Source organism: Caloenas nicobarica, chromosome 13 (assembly GCF_036013445.1).
Source record: "Caloenas nicobarica isolate bCalNic1 chromosome 13, bCalNic1.hap1, whole genome shotgun sequence".
Classification (NCBI taxonomy): domain Eukaryota; kingdom Metazoa; phylum Chordata; class Aves; order Columbiformes; family Columbidae; genus Caloenas; species Caloenas nicobarica.
In genome coordinates, this window is record NC_088257.1 from 17015789 (window position 1) to 17040799 (window position 25011).

Sequence of the window (25011 nt, forward strand, 5' to 3'; positions counted from 1 at the left end):
CACGATGCCACCAGCCTTAAGAGGTTTGAAATCCAGTGCTCACACAGCTGAGGATGTGCCTATCTTTACAAAGGTACCTTCTTTGCATCATGCCTCAGTTCTAAAGATCACAGAAGATTATTGACCCTAGTACCTCTGGCTGCTGTGAGAAGTCACATCTCATGGCATAAGTGATTTTCCTCCTGTAAATCTGACATAGTCATAATGTGTTCTGCAGTGGGGTGCATTGCACGTTGATCTATCCTCTTCGGCTTTGATGAAAGAGAGTAAGTGTGCTTTGATGAAACGAAAAACATTGTTTGGGATTAAAGAAATTGCTTGACCGATGAGAAAAGAAATACAGTTGTCGCTTTCCTCTCTTTTTATAAGCACTTCAGAAACCCTCGTGTACCCAAACTAGAGCTCCGATTTGACAACACGTCGGAGAGAGGAAAATAGGGAGGTTGGATTATTTTCTGCATTTGGGAAAGCATTACACTGAACTGTTGTTATAGCATAATCAAGTATCTTCCACAAAGATAATCAGTGCCGCTAGAAGCTGGCCTAAGATTAATGTCCAGTTTTCGGTTCACATAGCTATCCAATGAGAAATTTGGACAAGACCTTTAATTGCTGCACAGAGAACCTGCCCTGTGTCACTCCAAAAAAAAAGGGAGGATCAGATTTTTCCTCTGATACCAACATTAAAGCAGCCAATGAATATTGCACTCTCGGATCTGAGGGCAGATTTTTTTGCCCAAATATTTTCTGAGTGAATAAAACATGAGAAAGTCTGTGTAGCTGGTGCCTTGGATTTTGCTTTTCAGAAAGTGTTTTATTTCCCTGGCATGCTTTCTGCAACGTCTAGTGAACATTGGTGGAGCCTGCAATAACGTATCAAGAAGAATTTTCTTCCTGAGATCAGGCAGCTCTGGTTGCAAGACATTCCCAAGTGAGCTCCCTAATGAGTGATAGATGAGAAAAATAACAGGAAGGATCCTTAAATGTTCCAAGTTTTGCATGAAAAATGATAAAGTTTTTTGGATGCTATGTTTGGTACCTAGCCTAGAATTCTCCTACATTTTGATAGTGATGCCTTCAGAATGACACAGTGAATCATAATATTTGACATTCGGGGAGATTTTTACTGGATCTCTAAGCACTTGTCAAGACCATTGAGAAGAATACTTTAAGAAGAATTATTATTTCCTTTGAGGGTTTATGAAACTTATTTTTTTGAAGCCTGTTTCCTTATCTTCAAAGCAACCAAAAAAAAATATTCAAAAGTATGTATTGACCATTTTTAGTGAAGGGATAGTTGAAGGCATCTATCCACACTGCATTCAGTTATTAAATGGTCTTCCAAAAATACTTCCAGCTCTAGATCATTGAGTTCTTTTAATGTCACCAGCCAGTTTTTTGGGGTGGGTTTTTTTTTATGTTTATTTTCACGTCAGATTCATAGCACACAAGGGACATGAGGAATACCAAGATGATGAACTGGCAGTTTTCCAGGCATCACAGCAAGTTCTGACCTGCTCATGTTCCTGTCTGCCCGTGGGCCAGGGGATTTGGGAGGGCTGGTGGGCCGTGGATTTGGGGATTGCTTAGTAAGCAGACCTGTCGCCAGTTCTGCCACCTCAAAAATGTGCTAATAGCTGTCCCCAGTGACAACTGCGTTCATATTTGTAAGACCCGAGTGTCTCTAGTTGCTTTGGAGGCGTAACAGTACAATGGCAAACCTCAAGTCCAGCAGATGATCTTGTTTCCCTGGTTCCTGTGGATTTGCAGCATTCCAGTTCATTGGCATGTCCCCCTCCCTGAGCTGGACACGTTCATTGCATTTGCCCAAGATTTGTCCAGGGCTGTAAAAAGATTCGGTAGTATTTGATAGTGGTGGCTTCCTGGGATTCCTTGGCCCCAGAGGGCGTTGGTTGTGTTATAGCCAATGCTATGAATAATAAACTGTCCACTGCAGATTGCCATGCCAGACTTCTCCAGCATTGCCAAACCCAGCCCACCAAAAGTCGTGAGGGCGTGTGTGGCACACAAATACAGGGTTTCTTGGTAGTACCCTCTCTTGTGCCTCCAGAGCTTGCATTCTTGCTCCACTTGGTGGCTTATGCTTGACAACTCTCAAAAGCAGATCTATAAGATGTCCCATGCTTGAAACAAAACAAAACAAACAAACAAAAGTAAGTTTTGCAAATATGTATTTTGCTTCCATTCTAATACGAAGAGTCAAATAAAGAGCTATGTAGCTTGTACTGTAGAGAGGCTGGAGATGTGGGAGAAATCACCAGAAGGAGTGAGCCGGGGGTATTAACAACTTAAGCAATTCCTGTCACCGCCACAGACATCCTCAGAATTGTGCTCTCAGTCATCCCTGACAGATCACAAGACTGATAAAAAATGGACAATTCTGATTTGCATTTTCCATCTGAATTTTGACCTTTGTGGTTTGCTTGGCTTGGTGTTTCTCTGTAGCCACTCGAGCGAAGATTTTTCAAAATGGAGTTTCTCCCAAGACAGGTGGAGTTTCATGAACATACTGCTAAAACGTTGCCAGCCCACCAGTGCCTCCCACATTGTCTTTTTTCCAATGCTATCCACGTGGCTTGTTGCTCATGTAATGGTATGTATCATGTGCAGGCACACGAGATATGCATAACCTTGAAACCTGGCAGATGTGGTCTTCTGATATAGCTGCATAGGGGACTTTGGGACTGGAGCTTTTGGGGGTTTCCATGTTGAGAGTACCTGACCTTTGCTTTTCCTGCAAGGCTTTGGGAGCTGTGGGGTAGGTTTCTGTTGCTTTCTTGGGAAGGCAAAGATTTCCGTGGTCTTTGGCTGCATCTCAAATCCTGGGGTACTGAAGCGTGACCTAATAATTTAGGACTCAGAGAAGGGCGGTATTTAAATAAACTATCTGGTTTGAGCATTCTGTAACTATTAATTATTAAAATTTATACAAATCCAGGGAGGCGCACGGCATGTAACACACCATACCTAGAAACAGCTGAGCTGAGCTTACATGTGATGTGTTTTCTTTCTCAAAAGACATCATCTCCTGTGAGCGCAATAGAGCTAGTACTTTTCTTATAAATAGCAAGTGCTTTATAATTGCATGCAGTCCTAAAGCTGGTTCCTATTATTGAGAGTCGCAGAGGTTTTGGGGGAAGGGTTTGTGGGTTGTTGTTCTTTTCCAGAATGATGTCCAATCAGCTTCTTTGGCAGAGCATTAACTACGGCTAAAATATATTTCAGTGTGAAAATGTTATGGTCTAATGAGCGACTTCACTTTTGTGTCACTTTCTTGCTTTGATATAAGAGGTTCTGGGTCAGGAACTGCCCATTTGATCCTTAGTCTGTCTCCAAGTGGAGTTTATATGTCAGTACTTTTTATACCAGCCTTTCAAATTCATGTGATAGAAACAGTACAGTCACTGTAGGTCAAAGGAGCCCAATTTAAGGAAGTCTCACACGCCCTCACAAGCAATATTGTCGCTTCCTTCTGAACTACTGAGCTGTCTCCATTTAGGGAGATTTGGCATCCCCAGACATCATGCTTAAAGCTGGCTCAGGATTGTCCAAGTTGTGTTAAGGCTTTATTGCTTTTCTTTTGCCTCAGGTGAACTGTGTGATGAGGTGATTAACCACTGTGTTCCTGATCTCAATCCATGCCAACATGAGTCCAAATGTCTTCCCCTTGACAAAGGAATCAGGTAAGCGTGTGTGTATATTGGTCTCCACACATGGGGCGGATCCATCCATTGGCTTGACTAGAGCTGAATTTGCAATGAGTTTGGGGTAAAAATCTTCAAAATTAATGCAAATAGTACAAGACTATATATATATATGCTTCAGACCACGTCACATTTTAATTTTAGTGCAACCGTACATACTTTTCTAGCTTTCTGTGGTTTACTTGAAAATAATGGAGGTACCTCAAGAGCAGAGAAATTGTTCTGGAATAGAGCATGGCAAAAGGAGTACTTCTGGAACAGTTCCTGCAAAATATCCTGCCTCAGAAACTAAGGACAGTTTCCTTATATCCACAGGCACAGGAGTTGGACTCCATGATCCTTGTGGGTCCTTCCAACCTTCTGGCTTGGCTTGGCTTTGGCTTTGGCTTTGGCTTGGTCCTTCCAACTGGGGACGTTCTATGATTCCTGGTGTTCCTTAGGGCAGCCATCGATTCAAGCAGCACAACACGAGCCTTAACAGGCGTAGCTCAGCTCTCCTGAGTCGGTTGACACTGGCTGCTTCACAGGGGCAAAGGAAAGCCCCATGTTCCAATTGGCAGTAAAACATCTGGAGATTTGAGGGTCGGGGTGTTTTGAGAGGTGCTTAGTAGCAAGTGGTCATCACTTGTAGGAAGATGGAATTTCAGAGCAATTTAGCAAATACAGTCAGTCAATTGAAAAGTCAAGCTGTATGGAAAGCTTGTCAAGAAAAGATCTTTGAATTAAAGATGTAAGATAGGAGGACGAATTCAAGAGAGTTCGGTGCAGTCTGAGCTGCTTTCTACACTTCCTCCTAAGGCTGTTTTCGGTGCTGCGATGTGATCCTGGGGCTGACCGGTTCCCTCGTGGGAGGGAGGGCTGGGGTTTGGGTGAGGGACACCCTCGCCCGTCACACCCAGCGTGTCCCTGGTCTGCCTGGTAACTTGCACTGGGGTCAGATTGTGTCCTGTGAGGCAACCAGCACGTCAGAATAGTGTAAACTAATACACAGAGCACTTCAGGATAACTAAAAGGAAGCAAACCAAGATCTCAGAGATGCTGCCTATCTCGAGGGCAGCTGATTCTGCGCTAGACAGTCAATCTGTACAACTCAAGCCTTTCTTTTGGTTGAAAACCTCCAGACAGAAATGTTTCCAGCTCTTCAGGAAGGCGAACTATTAGATGATTAGGACAGTTCCTGAAATGATGCTTAGGGACTGGATAAGGAGGTGTGTACTGGTACATAAATAGTCCCTGATGTTCTTTCCAGCTTTCATTCCTAGTTAATCCATCACTCAGCTAATCCAGTAGCTACATCATGTTACGAGGCAAAGGTTTGTAACTCAAATTACCTTATGTTGCTAGATGTAAGAAGGGATGGAGACAGCTGTGGTCCTGAATGGTTTTACCCTTGCTGGGAGCATTTTCATATGTGACAGCCAAATAATTGGAGTAAATGAGACACTTTTGCTTGCTTGCTTGCTAGAAAAGTGTTCTTCACAGTGGGGCTGTTGTAACCCTTGAGGGCAGCCTAAATAACTACTTGTAAGTATTTTCTGCTACTGTTTGTTGTGTTATTCTTCCCACTATTCATAGAATATTACACAAAAAATCCATCATTTCTTTACTTTTTCTGTCCCGTTTTGCTCTCTAGCAGGCCAGACTTGAGAGGTGAAGAAGTCTGCCCAGCCTCGGACATAGATTTGTCCAAGTATTGTTTTTTCTTTCGTACTTCAGCAGCACCAAACCATTCAGAAATGGGCTGAGAGCTCTCGGCAGCTTTTGCAGTGATGTGTGGTTGCCGCTGGAACTCACTGAAAGCCACCGCCTCTGGTCCTGCGCTACTGCTGGTCCCTCGAGCAGGTTGAACCCCTGACCTGTGGCTGCCACACATTTGGCACGTAACGGTGCAGCGTAATGCCACGTGCAGAATGAGTCAGGCTCGTGCACCGGTCGTCTGCTCTGCCTACAGAGACGGGGAATATTAACGGCAGGATTCAGGCTTGTTCCTGAGCTGAGCATCCCATTGCTGGGCTTGTGCCCTGAGCACATGAGGAGGACACACCAGTGAAGAATATCATAGCAGCAAGGACACCAGTCAGCCTGTCTGTCCTGCCTCCAGCTCTAGTCGGTCTGCAACTCTGTAGAGGGAGGAGAAGATGACAAAGACAGGAAAAAATAGGAAGCCAAGTTATTTATTGATACAGGGAGGGAAATTCCATTCTGGCCCTGCAATAGAAGCCATTATTCACAGCTTTAATACAATAGACACTGAGTGCATGCAGATGCAAATCCCATTGGATAGGCCAACATTTTAAATACCACTAGGCATGTTTTTTGGCTCTTTCTGATACTGGGAATGTTGCTGTCACTACAAGGCTGTAGTAGAAAACAAGATTTCCATCATACTGGTGTCAGATGGTCGCTGGGAATTTTTTTTGCCTTCTCTTTTACTTCATCATGCTTTTACTGGTACTCCGTCACTTGCTGGCACTGTGTGGGGTAGGGATGGAGGAAACGTGCCATCGTTCCCTGGGTTTCCAGGAGGAGGCAGGATGAGGCATGCATGTGACCGAGCTTCTCACCGGCAACACTCCAGACATGCATTTTTTGGTAGCTTCAGCCTAGATGTGACACACTAAGAGCTCAGAGATGACTGACCCAGAAGGAATTCCATGTTTCTGAAGGGAAAGCCAGGCTTGGGAACAATCTGGACTATTTCAGTGTGTGCTTGGCCGCACAGAGCTCTTTGCTTTCTAAGCTAAAATTGCAGGTGGCTTTCCTCGCTTCCAGCCTCCACAACTTCATCGTGCTGTTACTGTAGAAGATGAGTAGCTTTCTGTATGCCAGAAAACAAAACAGAACAAAAATCAACAAAAAATACCATTTAACACAATGAAATGACTTCTGAAAAAATAACTTCAGGAAAGGAGCGTGTTTTTCCATTCACTGTATTGATGTTGGAGCATGATATAAATATACTTTATTATTCTAAAGCTTGGAATTATTACCTGACAGCTTAAAATGCTGATTTAATGCAGCCCTGCAGAGAAAAGTGGTGGTTCTGTCATTACTGAGATAGCCAATACACATCATAAAACTGATGCATGGCAGCCCTGAATAAGGAACTGCACATCGTTCATTATTACATCACTTTATATTAGGACTGCAGGGATCAATAAAAAGCAACAAGATTAAATGCTGCCAATTCCCCCCACAAAGTCTTTTGATTGACATTATTTGCTTGCAGGTGTGACTAAAACATTGCCAAAAAATGTTGCCCGCTTCTTATGGTTTGGGGAAGGAATGCTTTTTGCTCTGTTTTGTCATCTCCATTATGTTAATCACAGTATTCCCCAAGCCACCAAGGTGTAAAAAAGCAACTTAGGCGTGCAGAGCTGGAACATCAGCCGTGCTGCGGCTGCGGAGTCACGATGGGGGTGTCTCCTGTAGGAAGGATGGAGTATGTGCATCTACATAAAGTTATCTATCCTACAGCCCATGGGATAATAGGCTTTGCCCTGTTCCCTGCTTTTTTTAGCCAGTCACAAGCCACGTTTCGAAATGGAGACTGAAGGTCATGTTCTCAGTGCTTGAGCTGGGTGGTTTCTGAAAGGCTGATGCTGGGGCATGAGCAAACCCAGGACCTGCTGTCGCACTCCGGCAGGATTCCCCCAACTCACCGCCGTGCCCTGAGGAGCTGGGCAGAGGCCGGGAGCCAAAACACGCTGTCACTCAGAACCAGATTCAGCACAATGACTGCTGCCTGGCAAGTGCAAATGCCTTTTCTCATCAGCTCCCATGTGTCTGGCTCCTCTGAAGAGGTTTTCTATAAGGAGCCTCCTCCTGCACCTGCCCCACCGGGCTGCTGGCAGGGAGGAGGAGGCCAGCAGAATAGGTTGGTGGAGCAGTAGTTTCCCTCCTGATGTTGCCCTCAACTTTATGATGTCTCTCCTCCTCCAGCTCTCGGTGGCAAGCACACCGCCTCCAAACAAGGGGCTCTAGCGAGAGCACAGAACTCTTTTTTATTGCTGAAGTTAACTGAAACTCTTCCCCTGTTTTGGTGTAAGCGATATGCCTTTTGTTTTCCAGATGTGCAGTAACATCCAGCTGGGAGGAGTAAAATGTGTTTAATGGAATAAAGTGTGTTCATGACTAAAGATTTTCTACGCTATAGATTCAAAAAGAGGCTGTTCAGCAATCCCAAAATTCTGTTCCAAGTCAGAGACTTCGGGATGCATTTTCTATTGTTAGGCTGTAAACTTCTGCAAGGCTTATAACAGAAATGCTGATCCAGCCTTCGTACAACAAACTCGAGGACTGTATAAAATTAAATACGCCAATGTCTGCAGGTTTGGTGCGTCCCGCTGTGTTGCTCCTGTGAATGGCATTACCCCATCACAGCAGGTACCTGCTTCACCTGAGTGTCATCACGGGAAAGGACGGGCTTCAAAGACAACTTCTCATAGTTGCAGCACCATTTGCTGTGCCTTGCAAATGAATGACAAACAGGTGGTGGTCTTAAAACCAATGGTCTTTTTCTTTACATTTGCTGCGGTTTATGGCTTGCTTGCAGATTGCTTCCATTTGGAAGGTGGAACCTTACTGTGCTCGGTGCAGCTGCACAGGGCCAACCTCAGACACTCAGCAGTGGGCACATTGGCAAAATCATCGTCTGAGACGTCAGAGCAACTGCCCTTGCAGAATATTGCCCTTCAAGTCTGTAAGATTAGGGAAGATGTCGTCATCTTTAGCATAATCGGGAGACTACTGTATGATCACCCTTCTCCACAGACTTGGCTGAGGAAAAGCAGCAGTATGGTATTGCTTTGTTCAGATTGAATTTCAGCAGATTGCAGAACCTCAGCTGGAGACAGACAGGAGGAACCTGAGCGCTTCTGATGGCAGGAATTGTGCCTGATGTTTCCAGGAATAATTACTAACACTTTTCCGTCTCAAATCAGATTGGTGCTAGGCTGCCTGTGTGTGCTATTGTTGTGAATGTTGAAACAAGCTATTAACAGCGATCGTCTTGTATTTCAGATGTGAGTGCTTGCCGGGTTACAGCGGAAAACACTGTGAAATAGATGATGATGACTGCGTGGGCCATAAGTGTCGCCATGGAGCCGTCTGCGTAGATGCCGTCAATGGCTACACCTGCGTCTGTCCTCAGGGCTTCAGGTACGTGAGAGTCAGCCCCTCCCCTGGACCGCATCTGTACACAGGGTTTGGGCACTTTCTTTAATTGCTTTCATCCTCAGAGCTAATCGGCCTCTAGATACGGTATCGATCTGTCATGCCAACGGGAATGGATGGCTCAGTGCCTCACATCTTGGAGCTGAAGTAGGTCTTAACGAGTTAACTGAATACAGGGGATTGACGATTCTCGCTTTGAAAACAGCAGATTGCCTGTTGTGCGGTGCCGTGCCAGTTTGCCTGCCTGCCCCTGCCTTTCCTGGTAAAACACTGGGTAATGCACTCACAGAAATTATATGGAGATAAACTCTGCTCGCGCAAGAGTGAGCGAAGGATAACAAAATTACATATATAAACCCTCAGACCTGACTGAAGGAAAACACGAGTCTGAAGATTCTGTGCCAGTGCCTCTGTGCGTGTTGGTGGATGGACTCGGTACAATTTGGGCTGTAAATTTCCAGTCTCTGATTGTGACATCTGCCAATATATCTGACTCCTGGAAATCTCTCTGTCTGTCAAAGATAAGTGTGCTGCTCCAAATGGATTCACTAATCATTGCCTGAGGCTGGATACTGGCTTCCTTCCAGCTAAACCTTTTCTGTGTTTGAAATACACACACGAGACAAAGGAGGAGTACCTGAAAAGATCAGTCTTGACAAAGCAGAAATTGCATGAACACTTATAAATCATTTTCTCTGCTTTGTATCTGCAAATGTTTTCATTCTTCTTCCTTTCATCCTTGCTGGGTTTTGGGTTCTTTTTTTCCCCTCTCAACACACATTTTTATTGCAAAGCAGACAGCCTTCCCTGAATAGGCATTGATATGTAACATGTCAGCCCGTGGTTTCACAGAATCAGACTTGTTATTTACAGGATATCAGATATCCTTTGAATTTCAAATTCATACCCTTTTCTCCATGTTTTATTCTCTCCTTCAATCCCTTTGATGGCCTTAGGCATCTTGCAGATTGGTGACTGGCAAGGATAACAAGAGGCTGTCCCACAGTGTAAATGTTCAATGTTATCTACTTGTTAGAGTGGAGAAACGGAGTCAAGGGCAACTCGAGACTGTCATGAGGTGCTGGTGACTGGGAGACTCCTGCTGCAGGTCCCTGAGTTTTAAGGCATGTCAGTACTAGGCAGTGATGAACGTGAGGGGTCTTTTTCCCAGAAAGGCAGGTGCACAGTGTTTGGCAGAGACGTTTTGAGTTGTGACACAGTTGAGCGGAGCACCAAGGGTAGGTGGGTCCCCTCCTGTGTACCAAGCAGCTCTCCTGGCAGCTTGGGCAGGGCTCCGGGTAGGCTCATCTCACACCAGGACCTTCAAGAGCACAATCTAGAACATCCCAGCCTGCTCCCTCACTCAGACGAGGGGGTTTGGTTCCACGAAAAGTCCTCCAAGAACAGGAAACATCTTTCTACAGAAAGCTTCAAAACTCAGCTGCTAGCTTAGGCAGCACTTCATAGCCCAAGGTAGAGTTGGGCAAGCAAAGTAGTCCTGCTGCCTGTCAAAAGCAGAGCCACGATTAACTTGAGGTCTCCTGCTTGCTTTCTTTTTTTTTTTTGCAGTAGTCCATGTCACCTCCCTAAATTTCCTGTGCAAGATGCAAGGGAGCAAGGGCCTTTTAGGAGATAAACATGGCAGTGGACACTAACAGGTTCCCTCTGCCAAGGGGAAGAGCAAGCTGAAGCCCCTCGTGTTCTCCATGCAGAATAGTCCCTGATCTTGACTGATTTCGGGATTAAAATTCTGCTAACAAAATACGATCTGCTCATTATTCTTTCCCTGACACCAGCCTTTTGTAGTTTAAAGGCCTGCTGCTCTGAAGGGGGTTCTGATTTTTCCCTTCCCTCTTAAGATTGCAATTGCAAAGATGGTGATTGGCAGGGTTCAGCCTTCTGATGTTCAGGGTTGTAGACTCAGCTACATGAAGCGTGCCTCAGGCGCTGGGCTGCGCGGCAAGGAGATAACGCTGCAAGTGTTTGAAGGCTGCAAGTGCTGATGCAAAGGAGAGAACACAAGGGGTAGCCTGACAAAGATGTCTAGGAGACCTAAGATGATGATTAATAAAGTTTTTTGGCTAAGTATCAAGAATAATTTCCCAGCAGTGAGTTTGCAGAGTGACGTTCCAGTTACCTGGAGCTTATGCTGTAGTAATAAATGCATAGATCTATAACAATTTTATGGTTGTCACTGTGCCATACGTCGAAGCCACTTGGATTCACGCGTTGATAGAGATGTTAAAACTTACATCCCTGCACAGTTGAACAAATGTCACTCTGGTAACTCTTAACAATGTAGGGCCTCGTGTGCACAACAACGCACCTCTGATGACAGCCCCAAAAGTCAGTAGTACCAACATGCACACACCCGTTTTCCCACCTTAGCACTTCCTATTCACTGTTCATGCGTAGTCGTCCTCCAGGCAGCACCTTTCCTTATCACTCAGCAACCTTTTGCAATGACATAATACACCTTCTTCCTGAAACGTTTTCAGTGTTTTCCTCCCAAAATAACATTCATTTACCCCCCGAAGATGAAAACATTTTTGAGAATTTGTGAGCCCCATTGGATAAAACCTGACTTATCAAACCTTCCCTCTAGCAGTCAGCCTCGCAGTAGTGCTGTCCTGATAAATGTTGCTGTAGTGGGGAAGCACACATTACGACTGCTGGGCTTGATAGAAAGCATGGCTCCTCCATCCCTTGACTGCTTCACAGTTCCCCACCGGGGTAGTTTGCTGCAAGAAACTCAGCAGTGATGATTTAAATCAACGGGATCGCACCAGGCAGGGTGGACTTGGCCAAGCTATGCAAGTCAGGCTGTGCTCCACATTCCACTGCTGGGGAAAAAGCAGCATTAATTATTTCTAAAAATACATGTTTTAAAATATTTCAATTTTTTTTTAAAAAAAGGCCTTGACAGACACCATTGCTGTTGTAACATGTAGATGCCAGAAGCAGGACAGCTGCACGCACTTGTAAAAACACCCACCAAAGGGGTTTCCCAGCAAGGAAGGGTTGTGCAGGAGCTGTACTGGGAGCCCAGGGGATCTCTCAGAGCAGCACCAAGCACAGACACACTGGCTTCTTGCAACATTTGCTTTCTGTTAGTGGAGGCTGCTGCGGGTCGCATGGATTTTATTATTATTATTATTTTTAACTTCCATGAAATCAGAATTATATACACTGACTTCTGCTTTCTAGTTGTTGCTCACAGACAAAACAAAATGATTGGCACGAGGTAGAACAAAGCTGACGGGCTGGGTTAGCAGTGCTCCTTTCTGCTGGTCGCCTCTGGAAAACAAATGGCACCTGACATCGGGCCGGGGTGACAGCCATCCGTGGGGTGACCCGAGTCTGATCCCGCTGTCGGCTCTCCGGACACGTTCGCCAGCCAGCCGCAAAGCCCCGCACTGGGGAGAGAGATCACACACTTAATGAAACCAGGACCCAGACAGGAAAGTGCCCCAGTGGGACGGTCCCCTCAGTGCCTGGCCAGCGATGGGGACGTGGTGCTGATGTGTCCTCAGCTCTGCCTGGGGCTGACTGCTGGGCTGATTGGCAGCTACGACAGTAACTACCTTCGTCTGTCTTCCTCTGAGGTTCTTGCCGGTTTTTTTTAATATTCCCTGTTTTCTTGGGAAGGGGAATCCAAAGCATCTCTTGCTGAGCAGGTCCCTCTGGGAACGGGGTGGCCTGGGGCGCTCTGCCAAGGAGCTGCAGCAAGGGGTCTCGCTCGGCATGGCAGAGTCTCTTAGTCTGTAACTGATTCATAGTTTAGGTACGCTCACGCAGAAATGTTCCCAAGAACAAATTTACTTTGAGAAACACATCAGACTGAGCAAAGAGAACCGTCTCCCACCCGCAGTTATCCCCCCACACTGTACTGCCTGCCATGCTCCAATTTCCACTGCTGCCCACCCCGCTGACCCTCCACGTCTCCTTCAAATACTCCTCGGAGCACAGTAAATGGGGTTTATTGATTGCCAGCAGTGTTGCCTACCAGGTTACGCTTTTGAGATACCTTTGTTTAAATGAATAGATTGGCTTGTCCATATGCAAAATTCTGCTATTCTGGTAAAGGATATTTAGCACTTGGCTGGCAGGGAGTGGTTTGTTTCCCCCATCCGAACCCTTTGGTGATAGTATTAGCAGCCTGTGACGGTGGTCACTTACAGCACCCAGTGTCCCGGGCAGTGAGGGGACATAAGGGGACCTTGTTAACCACAGCTCCCCATCCCTTAGAGCAGTGGGATGGGATGGGATGGGATGGGATGGGATGGGATGGGATGGGGAAGCTGGCTCTGAAACATCTCCCTGTCTGTGTGGTGAATAAAGGAGGTTCAGGGCCATGCGATGAGAGAAGTGTTGAAACGCAGTTTATCCTGGAAAGTACCAAGAGGTGGTTCTGGCTGAGAAGGAAACATCTGTGTGTTTGTGTACGTGAGCACAGCCCATCCCGAGGGCCACCGGGGCTGGAGGGGCACGGGGGCCAGCCCAGCACTGCGCTTCAGCCCTTGGAAATCCCCAGCGGTGGCTTTCACCCGCCTCCTGCTTATTCCTGTGGAACAGACTTTTGTTTGCTCTGGGGAAAGCAAAGCTTTTCTGGCCTTCTCCCAGCTGCAAATCCCAAATGTTCCCTCCATCTTTCAAGGCACTCTTCAGGTTTGCCTTTTGTGTAAGTAGAGATGTAAACCCCTGTGTCATTTCTCTCAGACAAGACGGAAAAGCAGAACAACTCCGTTGCTTTCGGCGCAGTTCAGAATTTAACCCATCCGCATTTTGTTGTGCGTTTCTCTCTCTTTCGTGTTTCCCAGAGACAGAGCAGAGTTTGATGTGTGTTGGGAGAACAGGGACAGGGAGAGGTTTGGGCTTCCATTCCACACAGCGCTAAAAATAGAGCCATGGTACTCTGCAAAATCTCACATGAGAAAATGCGAAAAGGAAAGCACTCATCTCCATTCCTTCTGTTACAGAGGTTCTGGTCTCTGTGGCTAAGCAAGATTGTTCTTGAGTATGTTGTGGATGTTTTATTTGCTGTTCTTGCACGTCCTGTATCAGTACTATTTAGTGCAGGGTAATGGCTTGGGTTTCTATTCTAATTGTATCTAGGAAGGTTGCCTAGAAATTCACTGAGCTTCCAAGTCTCACCTGTTTTTCTGCAGAGAAGTGAGGTTTTTGGCATTTTTTTTTTTCTTTGTTTTTATAAGTGTACTATTATTCCACGAAGCGCTCCCTGAACGGCAGGAAATTCCTGGTGGGACAAATGGGATTTCGGTGTTCCAGGACTGCGGTGATGGGTTATTCACAGCATAACGATGGGTCTGCCCCAGTGGTCTCCTGTGCCCCGTGCTGGCGAGCGCTGTGTGACGCAGAGGGACAGCACCGGAGCCCTGGCCGCAGCAGCCCCCACGGCGCAGCCTGACGCGCGCTCCCTACTCACCACCTACCCGTTTTTCATCATTTTGCTGTCTACACGTTTTCCGGCAGTCACAGAACTCAATGCGAAGAGTTTGTGTTCTCTCGTCGGTACAAAAAAGGGTTTGCTGGGTTTGGGCAGTGGCTGCAGAGAGAAATTTGGGGTACGGGTGCAGGGGCACAGCGCGTGCAGCCAGCCGGAGAGCCTGGCCCCGTCCCTTGGCAGCACCCATTGATTGCACGGGCCGGTGCGTGCACGTGGCAGAGATTTTTCGTTTACTTTTTGCAGTTTAGTCTAACAGATGACATCACTGTGAAAGATGACTGCAGCTTTTTGCACTTTGTCGCTTTTCCCTGCTCCTTCCACACTGGCATCGATACTTCAGCGTAGCCGAGTCATTCCAGCAAATAAGCAGTGGCCGTGCTGGACCGCGACAAGCAGCCTGGGCACCGAGCCCTCGCTGCTCCTGGGACGTGTGGCCCAAGCCCCAGGGCTCACAGGTTCCTACCTCTGGGTTTTGCTCAGCCTGTCATAGAATTAAGACCAAACCACGGCACTTTCCTCCAGATCCGAACAGGACTCTCTGATTCGAGTTCACAAGTACTCAGATCTGGCATTTGCTTTTCGCCTGTCTCTGATTCTGGGAGACCTTCTTTTCCTTTGCGTTTTTCCGATCCAGGACATCGCCAACCACAAACTCAGCTAAAATAAAGTGGATGATCCTGATGCCGCTAGAAGCGACCAACTCAGGGAAGCTGCCCATCAGACAGCGTAGTATCAGCGCATTGCTTCTGAGACTTCTTAGCAGTTGCCCATCTGTTGATGATACGCTCTCTGATATACCGTGAACCAAGTGAGGACGCTGTAAAAAACACTAAAAATGGAGATTTTCCCCTTGCTTGCCACTTAGGGCAGCAGAGGTAGACTCAAATCACAAAGCCTAGGATGGAGAAACCTCAGGTTTGGGCTTAAAGGGCTGCCAGTTTTTGCTGGGAACCTCTGCATGGCGCAGCGCGGGATGGAGCTATTTTAGACAGGCTGCGGTACCTCGCAGAGCTGAGTAACCGGTGCAAAGTGCAATACAAATTGCTGTCAGTATTTGAACTGGCTCGTTCAGCCCGAGCGTGGGGATTTCTGTACAGCACTGTGCTGTATATTATTGCTTTCGCACAGCAAAGCGGGCGCGTGGCAGCTGAATCTGAGTCAGGAGCAGCGTAACAGCGTCTGAAGGTGTTCCCTTCCCTAAAACAATGGCGATAACTGAGGCCGCTGCTTCTTTTCCTTCCCCTTCCACAGCGGACTTTTCTGTGAAACTCCTCCGCCGATGGTTCTGCTCCAGACCAGCCCGTGTGACGACTACGAGTGCCAGAACGGGGCTCAGTGCATCGTGGCGCACCAGGAGCCCGTCTGCCGCTGCCTCGCCGGCTTCGCCGGGCAGAAGTGCGAGAAGCTCATCACAGTCAACTTTGTGGGGAAGGATTCCTACGTGGAGCTGCCGTCAGCCAAAATTCGCCCTCAGGCAAACATCTCCCTCCAGGTATGTCGCACATAACAGCAGTTGCCAGCCCGGTGCTCGTCTGAGCAATAATGCATATACACAGATGTGTTTTGTCATTCTGAAGGAACAGGGTCTATTGGCCAAGATGCTGATGAAGTTGGGGTCAACTTGTGAGCCAGTTTTCTGCTCCAAAATTAGTGAAAAGTTAAGGAGCAACTAGGGCACCACTGTACCTTTGTGAACACCAGTCCTGCCTCCAGATCTCAGCGCTTTCTTATTCCCAGACTGGCACTGTAGCTAGAGCTGACCCAGGAAACCTCTCTGTGGTTTTACTGATGTACAGCAGTGTGTTTCATCCTGTAGAAATTAGTGCTTAATATTAGGACACTTATTAAAAGAGGCTGCTCTAAATGGCCTTTCTAAACAATATTTTGCTTACTCTTTTACTGTGCACATTCAGTAGGTAAAAGCACTGGGATTTTTTGACAGCCCTGTAGTTACGTCTAAATTTGGTTTGAGGTCTAAGGTTCAGAAGGCAATGGAAAATAGATATCAAAGGTGCCTTACCACTGCTGTCATCTTCGTGGTTGTAGATCAAAGGTATTTTGGATACTTCGTCCAATATGATATTTAAGTGATTTGGAAGTCATTTGCATTAACAATCTATTAAGCATTAAACTGATCTTTTTATTCCCTAATATCCCAAAGTAAATGAGGGAATAATTTCTAGGTTTATATGTCTTCTAACAAAGAGATGTATGGAGCACATATATGACACAACACAGCTCTCTCTTAGGCCACTGATTGTTAATCTGGGCTATTTCTGTGCTACATTCACCCTGCAAATGAAGCATAACATTTCAAAAGATGTAAGGAGAAAAATCATCCCTGTATGTTCATTTTATTACATTTATTTTCTCAGTTTGAAAAGATTGGATTCCACTGTTGGAAATCATATTCTAGACTTACTTGATGGAGTTTGCTTTTAATTAAAATACCACTATCAAGACATGGGAAAGAACCATTCTGTAATTCATATTTCTCTTTAATCGCTTGAATATACAGTTCATATGAAAATGAATCTGGTTCATGTATATTTGAAACTCCAGTTTGTCTTCAAAATCCCCTTTTATTTACTATCACAGAAGAGATTCTGAACTGTGGACACTCTAAAATATGGCTCCCCAAAGGCTCCAAGTACTACAGGCCAACTTTAAAGCTGAAAATCTGGACATTGACTTCTTAAGTGTACAAAACACATTTCATCAGCCATAGCTCAAAGAATAGAACTGATAATTACAGAAAGAACATGCAGATGACATCTCACTTCTGGTTTCCCAGGCCGAATATGATTCTTGCATCCAGTAGTTAACCACTAGTGAATTAAAATTAGAATACAACATTGATTATTAAGAACAGATACAGGAAATGTTATTAAAACGTGCTCAAGAAAAAAGATATGATAAGGCAAAAGGATAATATTTAAACATATATATAAATGCAAAGAGATTTTAAAATTTACTTTTTAGTTTTGGCATTCAACAAACATTCTAAAAAAATAAGCAAGAAATCTCAAGAAATATGTACTGTGAAAATAACAGGCAGGTTGTATCCAAAAATCCCATTTTGTCTTTTTTTTTCCTTTCTACTAAAGGGATATTTTACAACGGGAGACTGAGAAAGTGGAGTCCTTGCTTTTTAATTCAGTATTCAAGACTTTTTTTTGCCTCGATGTACATCAAAGCCAGAGGGACGAGGGCTACTCTGTTCTTCCCAGCTCTCTAAATGTCCCATTTGAAATCTGCACGACTTGCTAATAGTTGTATTGAGCGAGTAACTCATGGTTATGCTTGATGTGGGAACAGGTCCTTCCTTCCTTCTTCGTGTTCATAGAAGGTCTGTGAACGGATCAGTGCTTGCTGAAATTTGTTCGCTTGTAATTGTGACACTCCTTCTAGTGCCAGAGTTGATTTTCTAAACCTCCACTTCAAGCTGCAGTAGTAGCTGAGAAATAAACTCACGTGTCACCAAAAACACAGCAACAGTCTATGGACAGGGATCAAATAAATTGCAGCTTTTGTCTCCTGAAAACTAGTTCTTGTTTGACACAAGGGAGACGTTCCTTAGTGGGAGACCGACCTCTTGGTGTGTGAGCCAAGACCTTGTGTCTCATGGCTCTTACTCTTATTTTTGCATATATATACGATTTATTAAATCATATTTGAATTGTATATAAGATTTTGGGGTTGATTTTTAATACAGGTTTTTTTCCTTTTAAATCGTTCTCAAGCAACCCTACCTGTTTCTTAATGTTTCGCAGGTAGCAACAGACAAGGACAATGGCATCTTGTTATACAAAGGAGACAACGATCCTTTGGCTCTGGAGTTGTACCAAGGGCACGTGAGGCTCATCTACGACACGCTGAATTCTCCACCTACCACAGTGTACAGGTAAATAGCTAAGCTAGACCGAGACAGTTGATTTCCAAAAAAAAGATGGAGAGGCAGGTTTTTTGTAAGAATGTGCATGGGAGAATAAGCTTTTCTTTTTACCTCAAGGTATCTCTTATGTACGTAATTTGATGAGAAAATCAGCAAAAAGACTTAGCTAGAGGCTGCATGGTTAAAAATTGGCATTTATTTGCAATAGCAGTGATACCGCCTCCTACTATGACTGCAGAAAAATTTTGTGCTTTCTCATCTACTGTAAAGATTCACTTTCTGGTGAATGTTGTCCTTGAAATAGCTCTCAGTAATCGGTTTCTTTGATTAATTTACTGTACCAAGACAGAACAGCGAGTGTGCGACTGCAGGATTAGGCTGTGTCAAATAGGAGGAGAAGGACTGAATTCCTCTACAGGGTGAATATTTTTGGGAGAACTCGTACCTATATCAGTAGTAACTACACAAACAATGAAAAAACTCAAATTACAAAGGTAAATTACAGGGCAATTTGACCTTCAGACGCTTGACTTTTGGGATACCAAACCCACAGTTTTTATTCGTTAGCCGTAAGAAAGAAAAGCAAATCTAAAAGCGAAACCCACGCACAGAGACGTTTCCCTAGGAAAGAGAGATGTGCTGCTCACGTCCTCCGCTGCTCCTTCAGCAAACCTCTGCCGGGGTTAACTCCCTTCTGATCCTTTTTAAGCCCTGTTGCTCCAGTTTGTTCTGTGTAAACGTGCAGTTGTGACCGCATTGGAGCCCTTTTGGGTTCGGTGCACATGGTGCTGTGTGTGCAGAAGAGCTGGATTTCCCAGCCCGCCTCGCTCCTTATGGAAGAGCGTCGTAGTAGAGCAAGGGCGAGGATGCCACCAGGTATCGCTGGCCAGGATGGGCCCTGTACTTTTTCTGGGAAGTTTTCTCAGCGCTTAGTAAAAATCGAGTCTTCCAGGGAGTTTTCTTTAAGGGCAACGGTGACTCGTTTAAGAAAACGAAAAAATTCTTTCTGTATAAAAGCGAATTGGATAATACCAATGCAGGCGTGTCACCAGGAAGAGCAATGGCGTGTCCACTGCAGGAATGGAGAATGCAATTTGTTAGTGATTTTCACCAGCTGGGTAGGTGTGAAAAACTTCTCTGTGTGTGGCTGCTTATCCTAATTGATTTCATGTTAGAGCAAAGCTGAAGTTGTTAAACAGTTTTATGCCACTAATTAGAACACGGGGCAAAGCCCGTTATGTGTGGGCGGCAGAGGGGGTGACGGACCGGTGTGGGTGTCTGTTCTGCGTTGTCAAGGGCAGCGCGGTGTGGTGACAAGAGCTGTTGCCACCATCACAACACTTACGGATCTGCTGCCTTCTGGCAAAGTTGCCAGAGATGGCGAGCGGCAGCGTCCTCATTATTCACGCACCCTTCATATTGATCAAGGAGGAGGTCTCCATTCAGACTGACACCTCATTACCATAAGATTAATGGCCTGTTCACTACGTTTTGTACTGTGTGATCTGTGGAGATGGGAAGGAAGCTGCTTAATACGATGCCCTTTCTGAAATGTCACTCTAATCTTTTATTAGTTTGAGGAGTGAAGCAAAATGGGATTAGCATGGAGCTTGATGGGGAAAGATTAGGTTGATTGAGAAAAACTGCAGCTAAAGAATGTCAAAAGGAGCCTCTAAATAGATTAAAAGACTTGTTTTCCTTAAGGGCTGAGGAAGGGAGAGGAAGCCTGCTTCTCTCCTTACAATCATAGGATTTAAGGGTAAAAGGCATGAGTGGATCTGATTTGACCTCCCCATGTATCCTGTTTGACTTTTAGCTAAGGCATAAGTTCTGTTTGGCTAAGACATGACTTCCAGCTTGGCACCGAGTTTTGACAGGAAAACACCAAATAATGGAAAATCCCCCATTTCCTTTAGTGGCTTGGACAATGGTCAGTTATTTCCATTACTCAGGCATTGGCCACAATTTCTGAGTTGTGTCACTAATATGCTCTGAATGTTTTAGAGGTTTTCTCCAGGGGCATTAAAGTCCTTTTATACCTGCTACTGGCTCCCATGAGTTTATCTGTACTTTTGAGTGCATTGCCTCATAGCTTGCATTTTGATTAAATGAACAGCTGATTCGGTGTGATGCATTTACCTAAACCTTAAGAATTTGGGCAACTCTTTTCTACAATTTTTCATTTTTCATTAAAAATGAGGTTACTTGGAGAACCTGTAACATTCAAATCTTAGCCTCACCATTGGCCAAAGTTCACCTTCTCTATTGCCTACTGCTTGCTGCCTTGTTTAGATGCATCATTTAAATCTCCATCTCGCAAAAGTGGACTGTTTGCCTTTGAGAAGCTCTATTGAAAGACTATTAGATGAATTTTCACAGGTAATATCAGGCACTGCTGTCCTCTGAAGGGGCCCCCTTCTTGGAAGGGATGAGCAGTGCTTTGGCTCATGTTTTTCCTCAGAAGAGTCTGCCAGAAGAGGAGGAGGCTTCAAAATACCGCCCGGTGGGAAGTGTGGACATCTAGAGCTGACCTGCTCCCGTGCTGTAGCTGAGATGTTTCGCTGGCTGGTCGAGGTTCTCCCATGATGGGATGGAGGAAATCATTGGCAAACCACATCATCTGTAATTATTCATCAGAGTCTTCATGATAAGGTTTATTAATAGTGCTTAAGAACAGTAAAATTAGGGAGGTGCAGGGCAGGGATGTCATTCGATCTGCCCTGGGAAGGCGAGTTGTCTCTGGCTGTTGGAGTGGAGCAGATTTACGTAGAAGTGCAGTACAAAGCCGGTCTGGAAAAGCCCAAGATTAGCTCGCTGTACATTCAGGTTTGCTTTACATGTGTTCATGCCTATGGCATGTTTGGATAGAAAGGTTAAAGTTGACATTGGACTTTTCTTTCATTCTAGTCAGATAAAGGTCAGCAAATGTCCCATGGAAAAGCCTGCCTAAAATACATTGTCATTTGTCGTCAAGTTAGAAAGGAATGCAAGTGAATGCATGAATATGCAATGATTGAACTCGCCCTTTTAAAAGAAAAGCTGGCTGGTCTGTTATTGAAACTCCTCCCAAGTAACCTGCAGAATTACGGTTTCCTGGATGTCGTAGTAAACACCTTATAGAAGGTCCATTTTTTAAGTGGAATTCCTATTTTTCTTTTCTTTTGTTCTATTTAATTATTCTATAGATGCACACATGAGAACAGAAGTCTGGTTTTAAGTGCTTTATTGACCTGGTTTCCGCACTGGTGAGAGTTACTCTTCCGTGCCATGTCAGTACTTAGCACTGAGCCAACAGTCCCTTCTTGAAGTAAAGTAAATCTTTTACACAGGTACCCTACCTTAATCTAAAGATATCAACTGAGGAACGTGCTGCTTTTGTTTACCACCATGCTCCAATTGTTAAAAGTTTGAATTAACAGAGAGTATGTAATTCTGTAGTTTCAGCATTCAGCCATTGATACTGGTGTCTGTTTAACTGTATTCTTCTTATTTTCAGTCTTTTTCCTATATCTGTTCCTTAAACCAATGATGAGGCCTTGTATTTTTTTTATAGGTTTTATGCTGCTACACAGTCATATTGATTTGGATGCTAAATTAGTCCTTCCTTATGGAAATGGAAAATAGAAATTGGACACAAACTACTAATTTATTTCACTCCCAAGTCCCCAGATTTCCATGTCGAATACAGGCTGTCATATCTGGTAAAGAGCAAGATATAGACATCATTTGTGTAAAATCATGTTTTCGTGCTGTTTTCCTGACAGCGATGAAAAAGGAGGCAGCGAGGAAAACCTAAGAATTAATTGTATTTGTCTTTCTGCAAAGCCTATACCCAAATTACATTACATTCCTTTTAAAAAGTATCCTTGTGTAATCTGTTTTTTAATGGTGTAACAGTTTTCAAATATTTCATACGGGCTGTATCTTGCAGTTCTCGTGGTCTGGCTGATTCTTACATATCACAGATGGATGTTCTTGTGGTTAAAGAAAAAGGCCTGAAGTAAGGGAGCTTAAATTCTTACTTTATCAGCCTTGTATGTGGTGAGTGTGGGATGTGGCCAACAACAGGTCCCTGGCCGTGCCGCTGCGAAGAGCCGAGCTTGGTCGTGCTCGAGGATTTGGGTCCTCTACTCAGCTTCCATAGACCTCTCCGTGCTCCTGGTGCTGAGGCTGAGCAGTTGCTTTGGTGACGGAAGAACTTCCACACCTTCCCCAGACCCGGGAGGTGGGATTTTGGTGTAATCTCTTCTCTTCGGCTGCAGTCGCTTATCTGCAAAAGAGCCTGGGAGGCTTCACCGTTAATTCACTGCCTTCTAGGGAGGAATGTGCTGGAGGAGTGAAAGCATTAATTATTCTTGGGATCATTATTAGAGCTTGTCAAACTCAGTTTTTACCACGAGTCTCTTTGCAGAGCTCACTGCATGACTGGTCCTTTTCTTCCTAATACCTTCCCAGTCTGCAGCTTGTGCTGCGCCTGTCCCTGGTGGGATTCCTGCTTGATACTGCCGCGTGGTCTCTAAATAGACTGTTTTTCAGAGATTTCTATGAGACATCACAGAGCTCTTAACAATTCTGCATATTTGAATTTCATTTTATTCTCTCCATCACACACTTTTATTTTGTCAGGTATTCCTTAGGGATTTTGGATCAAAAATAATGAAAGAAACTAGGATTAATCTCTGACCTGCACAGCAGAAGTTGTAAAATTTGAATGTACTTATACATCTTGCATGAGCCAAGGCAAAGGACAGATCAATTATTTTTTGCCTTTATAAAGGGCTCTGGTGTGTTTCAATGGGACAAAAAAGGCAAGTGTGGGAGTTCTTGTCAAACTACAAACATTGCATTTCCCTGTTTTTTCTTGGATTTTTGTGTAGCAGGACAGTGAAAATGTAAGGCCAAGACTTTAAAATATCGTCTAACTTTTATCGTTAGGCTCAGAATCAAATATTTACTTTCATGAAATTCAAAAACTTTCTGCTGCTGAGATGAAGCTTAAGAAGGGTAAAGGTTTGTCCTTCAGGCTGCCTGAGGACTTAGCAGGCAAGATCTTGTTAGGCTGAATTAATTTTTTTTCTTTGTAAATCTCTTCAGTATCTCTCGCAAGAATTTTGGCTTCTCATCTCTCCTCTCTCGCCTTGCCTCCACCCAGCTTATTCTGCTCAGCGTAATATCTGAGTACCCAGAAACGCTGTGCTGCAGACCCACAGCTTTATTTCTAACCTACACGTATGTGTGGGGTGTTTCAGAGCGAGCTGGTTTTTTCGGAAGGTGGCCAAACTTTTCACAAAGCAAGTCAGCGTTGCTGTGTCTGTGTACCGGGGACGGGCAGTTAGGAAAGAGGGCACCTAGAGACACTTGTCCTGTGGGAGTGACAGAAATAGAAGTTAGTATTCTGGAGTCCCCGGTCACCTTCTTCAACGCCCAAAATCTGGGGCTATGGATGCAACTGCGCTCAGAGGTCCTGTCGATCCTCGGCTTGCCCAAAGCCCCGTGGCGGCCGCAGGGACGCGCTCGGCTTTGTCTTCCCTCAGCACTGAACGCTGGAAAACTCACGCCACAGCCTCTGAAGGCAATAAACTCCGTAGCTGCTCCTCTGCCACAAAGAGTTTCATGCCGTTTTAACTGACTCTTTGAATTAACCTGTATTACGACCACACAAAGTCAAAGCAGAGATGTTATTTAGAATCACAGAATCATTTCGGTTGGAAGAGACCCTCAGGATCATCGAGTCCAACCATAACCTCACTCTGGCACTAAACCATGTCCCTGAGAACCTCGTCTAAACGCCTTTTAAACCCCTCCAGGGATGGCGACTCCAGCACTGCCCTGGGCAGCCTGTTCCGATGCCCGACAGCCCTTTCCAGGGAGAATTGTTTCCTAATATCCAATCTAAACCTCCCCTGGCGCAACTTGAGGCCTTCATATCCTTTTGATTAGGAATATGGCCATCCACAGTGTCACATTTATCGCTGTTTTTAAAAAAAGTCAGAATACTGCTGCAGACCCAGATCAACTTCAAGCAGGTGGCAGAAGACAGTCCCCCTCCTCCTCCCAAATTACTTTTTAAGCAGACTGTGCTGGCTGTCACACATAGGCAACATATAAGCAAATTTGCAGTAGTTTGTGTATTTTATTAAGCAAATTGATTTGATGTTGTTTTCTAAAACCGACGCCCATAAGCTGCTCTTTGTCGATCAGCAGCCTTGTAGGAAGAGCTATACGCATGTACATATAACTTGGATACAATAACATTATAACGCTGTTTTCTTTCAGCACAGAATAATACTGAAAACGTAATGAAGTCAGCAAGACTCCAGTATTAATCCCAAGAAGAAATAAGAGGTGATGAGATAGGGATAGTTCATATCTAAATAAAAGCGGGGGGGGACACCCAAAATGAGCCAGTGTGTTAAAAGACCCCGAGTTCAGCCTCTCGTTAGTCTGACTTCACAGCACGCTGGCCCCAGGCAGCTCCTCTCTCCTGACTGTATGGGATATGTCGGAGGGTTGCGCCTAATGCTGGAAAGCAAATCCTTCACAGTTACGACATTTTACTTGGCAGTGGAGGGCGCTGACCATTCAAACGTCTTTTCAAGAGCCTCAAGAAGGAGGATGTTTGCTCTTGGAAGCTTGGTGAGCTCTAGAAGTAGCTCAGCGCCTTGCAGGTACTTGCTGGCTTTCATGCTCAAAGTAGTCTTGGGTTTACGTGAAAATGAATGGTGAAGCCAAAAGCTGTTCTCTACAGC

At 44.9% G+C, this 25011-nt stretch overlaps 1 protein-coding gene across 4 annotated transcripts in view; it reads left to right on the forward strand.

Annotated features, from left to right (window-relative positions):
• Nucleotides 1-25011, forward strand: part of SLIT3 (slit guidance ligand 3) — a 499513-nt gene that overhangs the window by 456545 nt on the left and 17957 nt on the right. For all 4 annotated transcript variants that reach the window (XM_065643840.1, XM_065643839.1, XM_065643841.1 and 1 more), the window contains 4 exons: nucleotides 3611-3704; nucleotides 8748-8885; nucleotides 15619-15859; nucleotides 18141-18271. In XM_065643840.1, coding sequence (XP_065499912.1) covers nucleotides 3611-3704; nucleotides 8748-8885; nucleotides 15619-15859; nucleotides 18141-18271 — 604 coding nt within the window. The remainder of the gene's footprint in view (nucleotides 1-3610; nucleotides 3705-8747; nucleotides 8886-15618; nucleotides 15860-18140; nucleotides 18272-25011) is intronic.